Raw genomic sequence first — 15734 nt, forward strand, 5'->3', positions numbered from 1 at the left:
AATAAATATTTTAATTTGTCCACGTACATCAGTAAAATCTTTGTCTCTGCAAAGGATGTTTCATAAAATGTTACTTTTGGGTATCTTTTGATGCTTTGGTACTCCGAGGATATAGCAATTTAACCATTTATAAAAATGTTCAAGATACAACTATATCTTGTACTTTAAAGTGCTTAAATCAGTTTATTACAATTCATACAGTATTACACCAAAAATAATTCTATAAAACTGAGAGTTACTGACAATTTTCCGTACGAAACTATATTTTTTATCTATGAAAGTATAATCCAAATTCAAATAAAAAACATTTAATAATTAAGGTGGTATTGTTATAAAGCTTGAAAAAAAAAATGGTCTATTTAAAAGTAAAACAATATTTTAAAATAATTTTTGTTTGCAATGCAAAAATCAATATAAATCTTGTGACGCGCGGTGTTCAACTTTAAAAAGTCCGGTTAAGCAGTACACGGCCTCCTAGGCTGAACTGCGAGATGCCATAACAAAAAAAAAAAAAAAAAAAAAAAAAAATGTTCAACTTTAGTCAGCGCCAAGCGCTTACCGAGGAAGGACGTATCGCTCGCTGTTGCGCCGCGTAAACTCGCCGGAGGTCGAAAAATATAGCGCAACCTGCGCAACTAACACGTTTTGATACTAGTGAGTTTTTATTTTATTTAATAGTTATAATGATCTGATTGAAATGTAATATACATAAGTATTAGCCCATGATATTCTAATGCGAAAATGTTATAGATAGGCTTCTCTTTTTTTGATGTTGGTTATAAAGAAATATGTACGTAAATGTCATCGTCGTTAGTTTCGCTGTTGCATAATAATGTAATTGGACTTCTTTGATTCTTGCAGGATAATGAAAGCATATTTAATTCAGACTATCAGACTCAATTGAATACCAGTACAAATAATATGGTAAGTATTTTTTGTCACCCGCAAAAGGTATACGTGACATATTTGTTTTAATAAACTATCTACATTCCTAGTTTTCATTGTTGCAGGAAAATGAAGATACAATACATGGAAGACGAATTATAGATTTTAATTTTTTTATAAATCAATTACTTATAATTGATAAACATGGTGAAAAGTTTGGTTGTCGATTAAATAATTTAAAAATTGTAAACGATTACTTGTTTATTGTAACTCAATCGAGCTTTTCTAGGTTATAAAATTCATCGGTACAAATAATATTTCATAAACTATAAAAACAATAAATTATTTCGGAAAAAAGTGGCAAAGTCTCAAGTTTGTTTGTGCCGCGTGGCGGTCCGCAGGTGTGCGTTGCGTATTTCACTAGACGCACACATGCGCAAGTGCTGCCGGCAATCGTCTAATTTACCTACAACTGAGCAATTCGATTTTGTAATAGCGCTCTTAAGCGACATACGATTCACATTCGACTGCGATCCAATCACGACTCGATTTCGATTGAAGCGTGTATGGCATTCCGCTATTTTTTCTTTGAAATAAACGTTTTAATCCTTTTCTGTCATTCAATAACACTAGTTTACAGTACATTTGTTGCCAGGATTTTTTAAGCTGTTGTTGACTACTCATATTTAACCATATTTAAAACTATTAGTAGTTTTTTTTTTATCAGCTCTAGTTTTTGAGTTTCAGCCAAGTGCGGTTTAAAGAGAAAAAACATGTATTTACCTTAAAGAATATTTGTTTAAAAATTATATTAATTGTTAAGTCCCAAAAAACTTCGCTTTAAAGCTCTTCTCTTATGTGTAGACTTTGGGAAATGGCGTATCAGAGACCAGCAATAGTCAGACATCATATTTGCATCCCAGAAACCCTGATAACGTTCTTCCACGACACGTAAATCTTGATGCATACGCTCCCCCTGCTCTTCGCTCATATCTCTTAAATTTTCCGGGAATCTGTCCAGATGACTGAAGAGGAAGTGAAGTTTTATGCTCATATTGCATCCCATATTTCTTAATTGTAAAAGTAGGTCTTTGACAAGTTCAACATAATTTTCATTATAATTTTTCAAAATTCAATATTATTTTTATTCTCTGAAAGTTCAGGTAAATGCTGCACTGGACGCTGAACACATGTACTACTTCGGTTTTGCCCTTTAGCTCGATTTTTTTTGTTTAAGCTGTTTATGTTCACGCTACAAAAGTAACAGTCGTCGAGATGATTTTTCGATCCTTTCCAAATAGTTGGTGTTTTAAGTTTAAAAGAACTTCTTTTACCACTTGTCCATAATCTTATGTATTCAACGCACGATTTACAAACACAATCAGGAGTCCAAGATTTATCATTTTTATCCAACAACATTCCAAAATATAAAAATAAGTATTTTTAAGCATCTCTGATATGACATTTCTACACATCTCAAACACATATTCTCCACATAAGTAACAAACATGGTTTGGGTTATTTAAACAACGTCTCCTTGAACTACTCATGTTGTAAAAACTTCACATATTTGTATAAACACAATAAAATACGTAATTAAGCGACTAAAAAATTTTCAGAAATTAGAAAGTCAATAACAAGTAAAGTCGAGCTACAAAAAAAATGTTTCGGGTAGAATTAATAAAAACTAAACATAAGTGTTACCAGCTATTAAATCCACGGCAACAGGCAAAAAGTTTGATTTTGTAAACTAGTGTAATGAATCATTTTGTCTGCAAATGATTTACAATTGCAATATGATTGTAGAGCAAACTAGGTACCTTATAGACCAAAATCACCAAAATAGCAGACCAATCGCAAACCAATCGAATGTTGTTGGAATACGATTGGTCTTATACTAGTAGCAGAATGCCCGATATGGTTAAAACTGCTATTACGATCATATTGCAATTCGATTTCTATTCAATTTTGACATTAATAACTTAGGAGAATCGGGTCCCAGCTTATGTACATTCAAAACGATCCTTTATGTAATCACTACATAGTATAAAACTAAGTCACTTTTTCTGTCCCTTTGTACGCTTAAATCTTCGAAACTACGCAACCGATTTTCATGCGGCTTTTTTTAATAGATAGAGTGATTAAAGAGGTAAACAATATAAACCTTTTATATGTATAATTACATACACTAAACAGTGGGGAAATACTATTATCCCGTGCGAAGCCGGAGCAGGTCGCTAGTATATAGTAGACACTTCACGAAGATGATATAAATGTAATTTGCGAAAAAAAATTATCTTCTTCTTCAGTTTCTATTATCTAGTAAAAGTTAACTAAGTCGTAATTAATACAAATATTATGTACCTACTTTATTCTTACCTATAATATAAGATAAAATCAAAGTCCTAAAAGCCAGTAATTACGTCAATTAGATAGGTATTGTAAACATTATTGAGTATCGTGACAGTTGAACTTGAGCACTGAATGTTGTTACTAAAAACAAATCATTTAGAGTTGGGCTATTAGTAACAATAACAAAGTCATTAGTCAATTACCTTTCAACTAATACCTACTTACTAGAGTATATTACTTTTTGTGGGGGAAGTATTGTATAAATCACCGTCACTCAGATTCAAGTACAGATAAGATAATGACTTAGGTACAGTAATACAAAGCTAAACCACAGAACTGCGAGCAGTAGCAATATCCTGTGGAAAGCTACGTGAATGTAGTGAAACTGCTAACGCCATCTAGTGGTAAAAAGCGGAACTAAAAATGTAACACCTGATGCATTTTTTAAGTAATCTGCCTGGTCTGCTGAAGTTTCCTCCGTAAAATAACAAACGAAAGACTTTTCTATATATGACTATCTTTTTCACCTGTTTCAAAAATATTTAAATAGGTGGTTTACAAATAGGTATATCATGTACTAAGAAAACAAAATTTTTATGACATAGTACTTACATCATGTATTAAAATAAAGTACTTCAAGTACCTACATAACAAACAACTTTTTACTGCCAGAGAAACAAATGCAAAGTAAGGTCGCCGTTAGATAGAGACAGGTAGATCGCCGGCGAGAAGGTGGAGCGTACAACTTGTAAATAAACAACGCAAAGGTAGAGTCGCAGTCCCAAGCCGCTTGAAATCGACAAGGGTCATTATAATACGAAGGTGTTATATTATCGACGGTGTATCGTTATTATAGTCGTGGTGAGACACGGCTCAGCCAGCAGTCGCAGTCGGCAGTCGGCTCTACTAATTAAGTATAGGTGGGGGGAGGTCGCGGGAGGTGAGCGGGACGCGCGGCGCGAGGTGCGGAGGGCGCGGGCGCGCAGGGCGGGGCGAGAGGCGGGCCGGCTTCATTCCGCCGCGCGCCGCGCCGCCACGAGCACGTCAGTCCGCGCGCGCGGGCCATGGTCGCGAGAACCGATGAGAGCATGTTCGGGTGCTATGGTGACAGCTACTCGTACCGCCTGTGGAGCCTGGCCAACGTGTGGGGCGCCTGCCGATGTGAGTAGCGCGCCGCCGACGGCCCGCAGTACACGTGCCCTTTCGATATCAGAACTAGGACTTTTACCGCTGACGTCAGCGGAGGCTGTGATCTCGGTGTAGTACGATATAGATGCGATTTCGACTCCGCCGCGAAGTGCTTACCGCGATATTAGATAGCCGTGATCGCGGTCAGTGTGTGAGAACAGAGGTGTTGCTCGATGAAAGTGCAGAGCTCGTTAATGGGAGTTGGCGGTTGGTACGAATGCTTGGCGGCCGGTTGGCTTGCAGACATGAGGAGTAAGCAAGTCCCAACGTCTACCACCTCGGCCAGGCGGCTAGCGGCCTTAAGTAAGCTTCCTTTCTTTTTGTTTTTATTTGCATTTTTTATATATTTTCGCCTTTATTATGTATTTTTTCATTTTCTTTATCACTTTGATCTCAGAAAATATTATTTTAAATTAAGTCCCCGTGTGACCCGAAAATTGACTTTATAGCCAGTTAACAGGTCCCTTAAATTCATTAATTAACAAGTTCCGTGGAAACTCTCAAAGCAACCCATATTTCTGATCGGAATGCAGGTGAATTTGTATCACCTATAAAACATTCAAAATAAACCTCGAGCACGTCTTCATTAGAAATAACCTTCGTGTTTGGTAATCTCCCCTTCTCTCCCTCGGGATATAATTCATCCACTTGAAAATCGGGAACAGGTACACACAGACTTGAAAGAAAGTTTCGTTTGTCGAGGGGAACCCCGCTCTCTTTCACCGTCTTAAATCGTAAATGATTATGTTGTTTTAATTCATTTGCTTTTTCTGTCTTTCTTTTTATTTTATTCTTTCTCTTTGAGTGCCGCCTGTCTGCAGTGGATAATACGGCCGTTTGATGCATTCGGACGACATACTACCTATAAAGATATATATTTAATAGAAGCGACTTCTTGGAATGCGCGTGAATATATAAGTTCATATTGAAGTTTTTGCGTACGTACGTAGTAATCAAATCGAACTCTATCAAACTCAGAAAGGACTTGCTCTGAACAACATTTGTATTGTAGATACCTGCGGTTAATACAACGCTGCAAAGTAGAAATCATGACCAGAAAACTGAAATGTTAATATTCAAAATATGCACCTAATGATCGGTAAACAACAAAAAATGTAATTTATACGTAAAAATGTAATAACTAAAGAATGGGTGGGTAGGTAACTTCGTAGTAAACACAACCAGGTTTAAAGCTTTGGACATCTAATACCTGATGTACCTACCTATTCATATGACATAGATAATTACGAAGTGCGTTGGCCTATGCAAACTAAGAAGTTATACATCAGTAGCTCTGCCTTGTCGTGTACCACTAATTACATTTTTGTCGGAGACTAAATTAACATTTTAGATAATAAATCTCCTGTCGATTTCTTAATCAGTTGTCAAACACTTGAGACCGTGGTAGCACCTGGGACTGTATGACTCATGGTTGTGATTCAGCCTGCTGTAATTTTTGAAGTTTCGGCATTTCGTTTCTCCATTCTGAATCGTCGCTACTCCTAGTTATGAAATCGACGTGTCGTTGCAGAGTTTTCGTACATACTTATACTTTCTGCCAAGTGTTCGTTTTCTAAAAAGTTAGAATAATGCGCGATAGTATGCCTGTTTGGTTAAGTCACAGCCGCGCGGCCTAGCGTGGTAAGTTCATGGATGTGTGACCATCTTGTCATAACGAGTTCTTCAGTTTTCGGAAAATACGATAAACTCTCATTTGAACATCCTTAAAGTTATGAATTATCGTCTCAAACGTAATAGATAACCTATTCTTTTATTTCATATTATAGGTAAGCGTGTTAAAAACAAATCCATTCTCATATCGATAGATTAATAGTCTGCAGATGATTTTTAGAAACTTAAAATACAATTACTACACGAAAAACAATTTACCTAAGAAACTATTGGATTTCAATAATTGCGCGTAATTATTATTGGACTTCACAGATTACTAAATAGTTACACTGCTACGTTTGTGTCGGACCGAAACAACTGATTATTATAGGTATGTCCACTCCACTTGGCTAACTATTGTGATTCGTAAATATTCTTGAGCCACCGGCTATCATATTTATCTATACTAATATAATAAAGAGGTTTTGTTTGTTTGAACCTTAAAGGCTCCGAAACTATAACTGGACTGATTAGAAAAATTCTTTCACTGTCGGAATGCTACACTATTCCTGAGTACGGAAATAAGTTTCCAAGGGCCGCTGGTGAAGTGGCTAGTTATAATTTAATTTAGATACTACTGAATTATACATTATATACATACGATCCGATGAGTTGCACCTAGCATCGTGTGAAAGTTAACTTATGTAATATACCTAGCCTGGGAAATTATTATATACCTATTATTCTTCTTTTTTTACGATAAGACGGCTGAACTACTACTGAGCAAAGGTTGAACTACACATAGGTATGCTAAAGAAATCGTTTGAATTTGAGAAGCATATATAGTAGTATTAATCATAGGATGAGTAATTTTTACACGAGAGCGCAAGAAGTTAATTTAGGGTGAAAATTCGGGGAAAATCTACATACTACTTTAGTCACTAGGTACGTACCTGACACCAGACCAATTATTGTAGCAATCAGAAAATATTTTGACGACGTTAGTTAATATATGTATATCTGTGCCAATAAGATGTATTGTAGACGGCGCAACTACAATGCGATATAATAGCTGAACAAATAGCTCGCGTCTAAACAGTTCAATAATAATTCTCTCAGCGCGCAATTACAATTCCGAGCGAGAGGTTACAACATGGTGTCTGCAGTCGGACAGGCGGAGTTTTTTCTTCGAGTAAAGCAAACACTTGGCGCTCCCCGCCGCGCCCCGCCACCCGCCGGCACAGGTGCGACCAATCACCAGTCGCGCGTTTGTGTGCGATCAACAATCAAACTCTTATCTCTGGACTACACGGCGTGCGCGTGCGTGTGTGCGATAATTGTTATTTGTTATAGCAGCAATAGGAAGCGCAGTGAGCCAGTGTGTGTGAATGTATGTAGGTTTTTTATCAGCGGTTAACGGACGCACTCTGCCCGTGCGCACAGATTACTGTACTGCCGATAATGTCGCGCGTTGTGTAGGTGTACGTCCGTTCCACCTAGTCTGCGATAGGCATCAAATGTATACGAAACTCATTAATATTACTAGCTTACGTAGGAGTTTGAAGTTGAAGACAACCCTTACTTGCTGAAAATAGATAATTAAATACTTTCTGGTATAAAGTAGCCATTAGAAACCTTTCATTGAAAAATTAAAGAAAAATTCGTCTCATACCTTTGGGAAGTAGTAGTTTTGGCTGTACAAAACATATATGTAGTTAAAAAGGCTATTTCAGTAAGTTACTCGATTCTTTGTACATATTTTTAATAACTCTACATAGGAAAAGCTTCGTGGCCACGTATGATCTCGCCGCTTAACGCCATCTAGTGGCGAATAGCGAAACTGAGAATTCCTAACATACATACTTTCAATATTTTTTAATAGTAGCGATAATAAGGTTTTAATTGATTGATGGTTTGATTATTTATTTATTTTTAACGTTGTTTTTGATATATAAAATTACTATGATTTCTTTGAAAAAAAAAAATAATGTGAAAAATTTGAAAAGGTGGTAGACAGTCAGCGGGCTTGTGTAATTAAATTGCAGTTACCCAGATTCAGAGTTACCTCTACTTACCTATGTAATATTACATATATAGCATAATAAAAACGCAATTCAGTTATAAGTACTCCATGTTTTAATTTAAACGGCCGTACCAAATTCATAGGTACCTACCTCATCAATCATCTCCGAACCAGGTTAGACCAGGTACCTATTAGCGCCATCTTTCATGCGATAGTAGTACTTATAAAAATGTTCCAATTGATAACTACAAAGATTACCTACATATTGGTAAGACTCGTTTTATTGTCGTTGTCCTATTCTTTCCTATAATTGTCATCGACTACGTACCAACGATTCTAACCAATTTATGAGAAAATAAAGTGTAAACAGGTACTTACCCAGCTAGGTGTTCAATGGCCATATTTTCTAAAATTCAATACCGGTGTTCCAATAGCGGACTACAGCGTATGTAAAGGACACGCGGCCAACGCGCGCCGTACTAATTAATACGTCCACCCGTTGTTTTGCTCTTTATTATATTTGATTTACGACGCACTCGCCGGCGTAGCTTTTAAAAACGATATTACGCGGGAATACCGGCCGTATTACTGAAATAACCGCCTTCAAATTGAATTGTTGTTGCCATATTTGTTTTTATAAAGCGAACATCGGCTGTAAAGGTGCAAGCGATAATTTTAATCGCCAATATCACGAATGATTGTTTTATTTTCAACTGATTTATGATAAACATAAGTATTACATTCGTAATTGGGGACAATAATTGACGACGTTATGAAAGTATTTTTCCAGTTACGAATGTTACGATCACACAATGTTATGAGCTAAGGTGCCTATGTACCTACCTCATGCAAATTAAACTTGTAAACTTATACTGATTCGTTTATTGAACAAATTCAGTATACACTTTTATTCCTTCAGACTTATATTTGAAGTTTATAAGACATATTGTTGCCTATGAGTGCACATATCGCTCACCTAGCAGTATAATGACACATCTACTTTTTTCTTATTTTACAGAAATGAGGGTCAAAGACTTTGCAAACGTTTGAAACGAGGTTATGACTTCATTTTATATTTATCTTGATTTTATGGTTTTAACAACTATATAACGCCGTGCCCTTTTTACCACTTTATAAATTATACACTTTTAAACACTTAAGGCCGTAAAAACCCAATTTCGCTTTTTTTGTAAATGTGCCATTATACTGCTAGGTGAGCGATATGTTTGTGTTGTGCAAGTTTAACAATATGATATTTAACGTGCATTCTTTTCTTTTATTTGGTACGAGATCAAACACATATTTAACTTTACTAATCATAAAATTAAAATTTACCCATAGTCCGTCCCCTGGCCGGTGGCGGGTCGGAAGGCAAGCCATCTGAGGAAGAGGAGGAGCGAGGCGGGTCCCCGCTGGGTCCGGGCGGACCCTTCTCCTGCAGCCAGTGCCGCGGCGCCTACCCTACGCGCGAGCAGCTCGAGCGCCACGAGACGCTGCACGCGCCCAACACACAGGTGGATACAGTCAAATATGTCAGTGCCCATTGTATTACATAAGAATGAAACGTTCTACTTGTATATTGTTTAGCTAGAGTTTTTACACAATATACCAGACTCTGATAATGTATTTTATGTAAGAATTTTGTTCAGATTCAATTATATCAGAAAATAAACAAGGCACTAAGATTAGGTAAAAGAAAAAACTATACAAAAAACTAATGATTTGATTTGTTTTTGTTGACAGTCATGCAAGATCTGCCACAAGAGCTTCGCAAACGTATACCGATTGCAGCGGCACATGATAAGCCATGACGAAAGCGCGTTACTCCGCAAATTTAAATGCAATGATTGCGATAAGGCTTTCAAATTCAAACACCATTTGAAAGAACACTTGCGGATACACAGCGGAGAAAAACCGTTTGAATGTGCCAACTGTGGTAAAAAGTTTTCTCATTCAGGCTCATACTCTAGTCACATGACTTCCAAAAAGTGTCTTGTCATGAATCTTAAAATGGGACGAATTAAACCCAATAATCCTGCACTCAACCCTGAAAGAAGTCCATCTCGTAAGCGGACTAATGCCATGGTTGCCTCTCAATTAAATAATAATATATCAACGAATGGAAATTCTTTCCTTCCCATGCCTGCTGCTTTCTTTGCATCGATGTCATCACAAGAGAATTTCCATCGTCCGACCCTAGGGCAACCTGGAATTCCCTTCTATATGCCTCCTGGCATGCCAATGAGTCCCGCTGGCGGGATAGCTCCATACAGTATACCAGCCACACTCAGCCAATTTTTAGAGCAGCTAGCTTCATCTCAGTATCAGACAAGAAAAATAGAAAATCTTAACAGTCCGAGGCCTATTACCCCTCAACCAGCAGATCCTGAAGATCTGATCGAGGAAGTTACGGAAGACGATGATAAAAGATCAGAAGGAAGCGCTGAACTCGTGATGGACATTGAGGATGAAGAGTCTGTATTGATAAAAAAAGAGCAGGAAGAACGAGATACCGAAGCGAGGCCTGCATCTAGCGATTTCGAGTCCGTCCCTTTAAATAAAAACGAGCATAATACTGAAAATCCAGGTTTTAATTCAATATTACAATCTGTTAGTGCATCCGTAACGAAACATTTCTTTCAAGCAAATTTGGAAAAGCTCTCGCCTGTCTCAGGCAATGTATGCCCCAGCATAGAATCACCGTCCGCTCCACACGTCACAGTGAAAGAGGAACCAGAAGACACACACAGATGTTCTAAATGTAACTTAACTTTCACTAGTAAGAGTGACTTATTAGATCACGAGAAAGTGCTTTGTGGAAATATGTTTAGGAAACATGAAGGATTGGCAGCTCAAGTAGCTGAAACGGTAGCTCTCAATAGGTTAGAAGCCGAAATACATGCCTCCATACAACATGGAATAAGCGCAAGTGAAGACGAAGACTTTAATAGAGATGACCGAGACGATAAAATATCAATTCATGACAATGACAGAAAAATTAGGGTTCGTACAGCATTAAGTGAGGAGCAACAGATAGTGTTAAAAGAACACTACGCACTGAACCCTAGACCAAACCGAGAAGAGTTTAAAAGGATAGCTCAACAGATCGGTCTAGACAACAGAGTCGTTCAAGTGTGGTTTCAAAACAACAGAGCAAGAGAACGACGAATGACGCAAACCATGACCACATCCGATCAACCACTAGATCTATCTACAAAAAAAACTAATCCATCTGTTACGTCAAGTCCATCGCCATCACCACCATGTAGCATCTCTGTAACACATTCTGATTCAGAAGAAGCGGTCAATTTAAGCCAGAAATCATCACGAAGTACGACTCCTCATCGTACCAACTATCTAAATACTTATCCACATTCCAATTGCTCATCATCTTCTTTCACCGATTTTCGGTTGTCTCCATCCCCTGGAGAACCTATTAATGGGCATAAACGGTTATTACCACAAAAAATACATGTTAATCCTTTGGTACCCATGGATAAACTGCTTCAGTACAATGACATGGCTAACGCTCGATCTCCAATTCTGAACATGCACCTGACTTCGGACATCAACCGACAAGGTTCCAGTCCAGCATACGACCGTGCGCCTTGGGATGAAATGCAAGCACCGAACGAGACCGAAGACGAAGCGACTGTACTTAAAAAGAGCAAACTCAAACAGGGGGCTGATATTAAGGAAGGCGAAGGCCAATTCGTTTGTGATCAATGTGATAAGACCTTCGTCAAACAAAGCTCTCTCGCGAGACATAAGTACGAACATTCAGGTTAGTACAAAGAAAACATTTTTCATAATTAATTCCTCCAAAAAAAAATAAGGACAGCTACTTATTCATGTTAATTTATTTTACAGGCCAGCGCCCGTACAAATGTGTAGAATGCCCGAAAGCTTTCAAACACAAACACCACCTGACGGAGCACAAGCGCCTGCACACCGGTGAGAAGCCCTTCCAGTGCTGCAAGTGCTTCAAGAAGTTCTCTCACTCGGGCTCGTACAGCCAGCACATGAACCACAGGTTCGCGATATGCAAGCCCTACAGGGACTAGCCTGGATATTGCAGCGGTTGTTGAACAACATTCGTATTCATTTCGTTAAATCATTTAAAAAATTCTAGTGCACTTGTTAATTGTCAAAAAACACCAAAAATCTGAACGATTTCGTGTTAAATGCTTTGAATTTTATTAATATGCAAATGATAAGTATTTTCCACTAGGGCTAAGACCGCTAGGATTATATTTACAATATTTTTTTTACTCTTTACATCCCTAATAATCTCAAAGCCTTATTTAGATCAATTTTGAACAACCAATATGCTTTGTCCAATTTTTGCAAAAGTAAAAGGTGAAATGTTACCTCATCGAGTGTTGTACACGCCACGTTCCAAGCCGCATAATAATACTCAGTAATAAAGTATTCATTGCCCGGTATTTTCGTTTTCAAACTTAATTAAGTTCATTGCTGAACATCATGATATTTTTATAATGTAGAAAATTATTTGGATTCCCTATTTGTAAAATAATGCCAAATAAATACCTAATCTAAAGTGCCATACAACATGCCAAAAATATTACTGTACATGTAGGTATATTAAATAATTTTGATTGTAGTTTTTATAATTTAAATACCAAAGGTCAGTACCTGTAATATAATACTCCATTGTAAAAAATGTGATTTCATTATTATGGTCAAAACCACTATGATGTTATTACAAAATATTTTTTATTCTTTCGCCTCGTTTGTAATAACACCACAAGGTACATAATTATAGGTAAAATTTAACTTTTTTATTTACTTTAAAATCACAATTGTACAACTTTTTATTCAGTGAATTCAGACTATTAGGTACTTTTGCTAGCTAAAAACTAAGCAAACTATCATGTCAATATTTTTCCGTTTGTAATGCCTGCGAAGTATAGCTATTGAACCAAAATAATGTTTACGTAAATAAAGCCATTTGCTGCAGCGAGCGTTAATGATCCTATTGTGAGCACAATATTCTTCAATAGTAATAGTAGTTCGTCTTGTTATTTATTCATTTCTAGCTGTTTCCTCGCGGTTTCACCCGCATACATCCCTACCGCGACAAAATATAGAATGTGTTACTTGGAGAAAGCCTAGCTTCTTAACAGTGAAAGAATATTTCAAATTGGTTCAGTAGTTTCAGAGCTTTGTGGGTACGAAAAAAAAATACTTCCTCTTCAACATATTAGTATCATCTAATTTTGATAAGATCTTCGGAAGTACGAGTCGGCTGTAAAGTTTAATATGATAACTGTCTGTATTTTTTTAGTGACAATATCATCGAATGTTAGGTAAATTGTTGTCACACCGGCGGACAATACTAAATATTTTCATAACATAAGAAGGAACATAGGCTACCTTTGCCAATAACAACCAATCAAAAGTTTAATTCTCTGTTATCGGAACATTTTAAAAATTTAGTAACATTAAGCTTCTCGTATTGTAATATGTATTAAGTGTTTAGATAGATTGAATCTTAATTAAGTTTTAAGCATTCCATAATACTCCTATGGGATCTCTGCTGTGTTTAAAAAACTCTTTAAATTAGTCGAAAGATTATCGTCTGTTAAGTTGTAAATAATTCAATGTATATAGTAAGGATTTATATGTAAATATGATCGCTTTATTACCTATGCAGTAACGGTACATAGATTTTAAATATTTTTTGCTGCAATATAACAATGAATATGATGACAATAATAAACATCTGTTTATTAATCGCAAACGGATTAATGATATTTGTATGGAAACCTACCTATTAAGTAATAAACAATTAAATTCCAGTGGCATATATTGCTTAGTAATTTACTAAGTCTTATAGTTGTACATTTTAGCGTCAGCGCCATCCCCATCAAGTTTATAGGTGTTGTACTTACCTTCATGAGTTGACACGGTAAATAGTTGCGAGCATTATTTCCTCGTTCCATATTGCAACACTTCACTGGATAACTAAATATCACTAACAAATCAATCTTGCATATAACAGCAGTATATTAGAAAAAAGTTCCTAAGCACAAAAATACGTTATAAGAGATACCTACCTAATGATTATTTCTATATTTTATAAATGTAAGAACATAGTTAAAATTAATTTAAAGGTTTCTAAGCAACGAATAACATAAATTATTACAAGCAGTATATTTATGTACTTTATTCAAGTAGTGTGCATCATAAGAATCCAGACACTGTCATACACTAGCATTAGTATCTGTGCCGTGTTCAATCTGACAGTATTTCATGAATTACATTCGGTACCTTCACAGTTTCAGGTAAAACTATTGGTACTTACTTGTAAAATATATATAAATACTTATCAAAGTATGTACCTATTACAATAATGATAATAATTGGATTAAGCGATCCTGTTTGAACTATTTCATATTTTAATGTATTTTTATTGTAAGCTATTTCCAAATTGTGACCGGTGGGCTAGATAAACCAAAGATTACTTATGTTGATAATGACCTGATGTGGAAAACTGTACAATATAAATATCCCATCATTTAGCTTTAGATTAGTTTTAGTTGTGCCAAATAATAATTTTAAGGCTTGAAACTAAAATTTTTATATGAGAATTTAATTTTTTACATGGAATGGCATGATGTACTATATATTTGGTTACTAGTGCAATAAATATTGCTGAAAAGTATTTTCCTCCTTTTATGAGTATATAATAATAGTTCTAGGTGTAAGAGTTAGCCGATGTGAATTCCTATTGCCATACTATTTGTCTCTGTTTGTACTTGGTAAGATAGTGTGATGCGGACCTTGTGTCAGCCGAACGTTGCAGAATTATTGTTAAATTAAGTAAACTCTAGATTGTTAAACTTAAATATAGATTAACATGTGTTAAAATATTGCCTATATAAATTATAGTAATTCATTTTACTTGATATTATAATGTATATTGAATTTATGAATATTAATATTAAAAATATATATATTGACAATTCAATGCAAATGCAATCTGTTTTATTCCCCAATGTGCAACTAACAAGAACTTGTGACTCTGAAAACAAAGACTTTGAGATACATGAGACAGCGTGGTTGACATAATGGGTTACCACTGGTACCTAGACACTTGAATACAAACAGACTCTATGCAACAATATACTAGCCGTTTTCCCGCGGTTTCACCCACGTCCCCTGGTAACTACTGCCCGTACCGGGATAAAATATAGCCTATGTTACTCGTGGATAATAAAGCTTTCGAATGGTGAAAGAATTTTTAAAAACGGTCCAGTAGTTTTTGAGCCTATTCATTACAAACAAAGTTTTCCTCTTTATAATATTAGTATAGATGTAATAATTATTTATGTACTTAAGTAGGTACCTTGATTTCTGTATGCTTTTGGATTGAAGCTGAGGTTTAAAATGAAAAATCATATCAAGATTACCTTTGATAAGTAGTTAGTTTCATAACCAAACGGTTGTCTTCATTGTACAAAAAGATTAAAACCAATAGGGTAATCATTCCAATAGGAAATCTGGCCTGAGAAATCCATGCAACAAAACCATTGGCAGGTTTCTGCCAAATGCATTCAAATGCTATTGGGTGTGCACGCAATTCACTTGGAATATAAGTACCTACAAAGGTAGTTTTTAGGATTCCATACCCAAAGGGTAAAACGGGACC

At 36.1% G+C, this 15734-nt stretch overlaps 1 protein-coding gene and 1 long non-coding RNA gene across 3 annotated transcripts; both read left to right on the forward strand.

Moving 5' to 3' along the window:
- Positions 1-538: 538 nt before the first annotated feature.
- LOC124631954 lies at positions 539-1053 on the forward strand. The gene is made up of 3 exons (XR_006984563.1): positions 539-654; positions 862-924; positions 1011-1053. It is a non-coding gene; the product is annotated as an uncharacterized LOC124631954 (long non-coding RNA).
- A 3202-nt stretch (positions 1054-4255) lies between these two features.
- On the forward strand, positions 4256-15059 carry LOC124631862 (zinc finger protein 1). 2 transcript variants are annotated; one of them, XM_047166489.1, is made up of 4 exons: positions 4256-4728; positions 9401-9591; positions 9803-11843; positions 11930-15059. In XM_047166489.1, exons 1-4 carry the CDS (start codon positions 4599-4601, stop codon positions 12121-12123), a joined length of 2556 nt encoding a protein of 851 aa, XP_047022445.1. In that variant the 5' UTR covers positions 4256-4598; the 3' UTR covers positions 12124-15059. The 2 variants fall into 2 exon arrangements, with proteins under 2 accessions (XP_047022445.1, XP_047022446.1); XM_047166490.1 differs by having other exon boundaries at positions 9401-9573.
- The last annotated feature ends 675 nt before the right edge of the window (positions 15060-15734 follow it).

The sequence above is a fragment of the Helicoverpa zea genome, chromosome 7, assembly GCF_022581195.2.
Source record: "Helicoverpa zea isolate HzStark_Cry1AcR chromosome 7, ilHelZeax1.1, whole genome shotgun sequence".
Classification (NCBI taxonomy): domain Eukaryota; kingdom Metazoa; phylum Arthropoda; class Insecta; order Lepidoptera; family Noctuidae; genus Helicoverpa; species Helicoverpa zea.

Coding starts and splice junctions, on each gene's coding strand:
- LOC124631862 (XM_047166489.1), top strand. CDS start 4,599: ATGAAAGTGCAGAGCTCGTTAATGGGAGTTGGCGGTTGGTACGAATGC. Junction 9,592..9,802: donor AGGTGGATACAGTCAAATAT/GTCAGTGCCCAT, acceptor TTTTGTTGACAG/TCATGCAAGATCTGCCACAA. Junction 11,844..11,929: donor ACATAAGTACGAACATTCAG/GTTAGTACAAAG, acceptor TTTATTTTACAG/GCCAGCGCCCGTACAAATGT.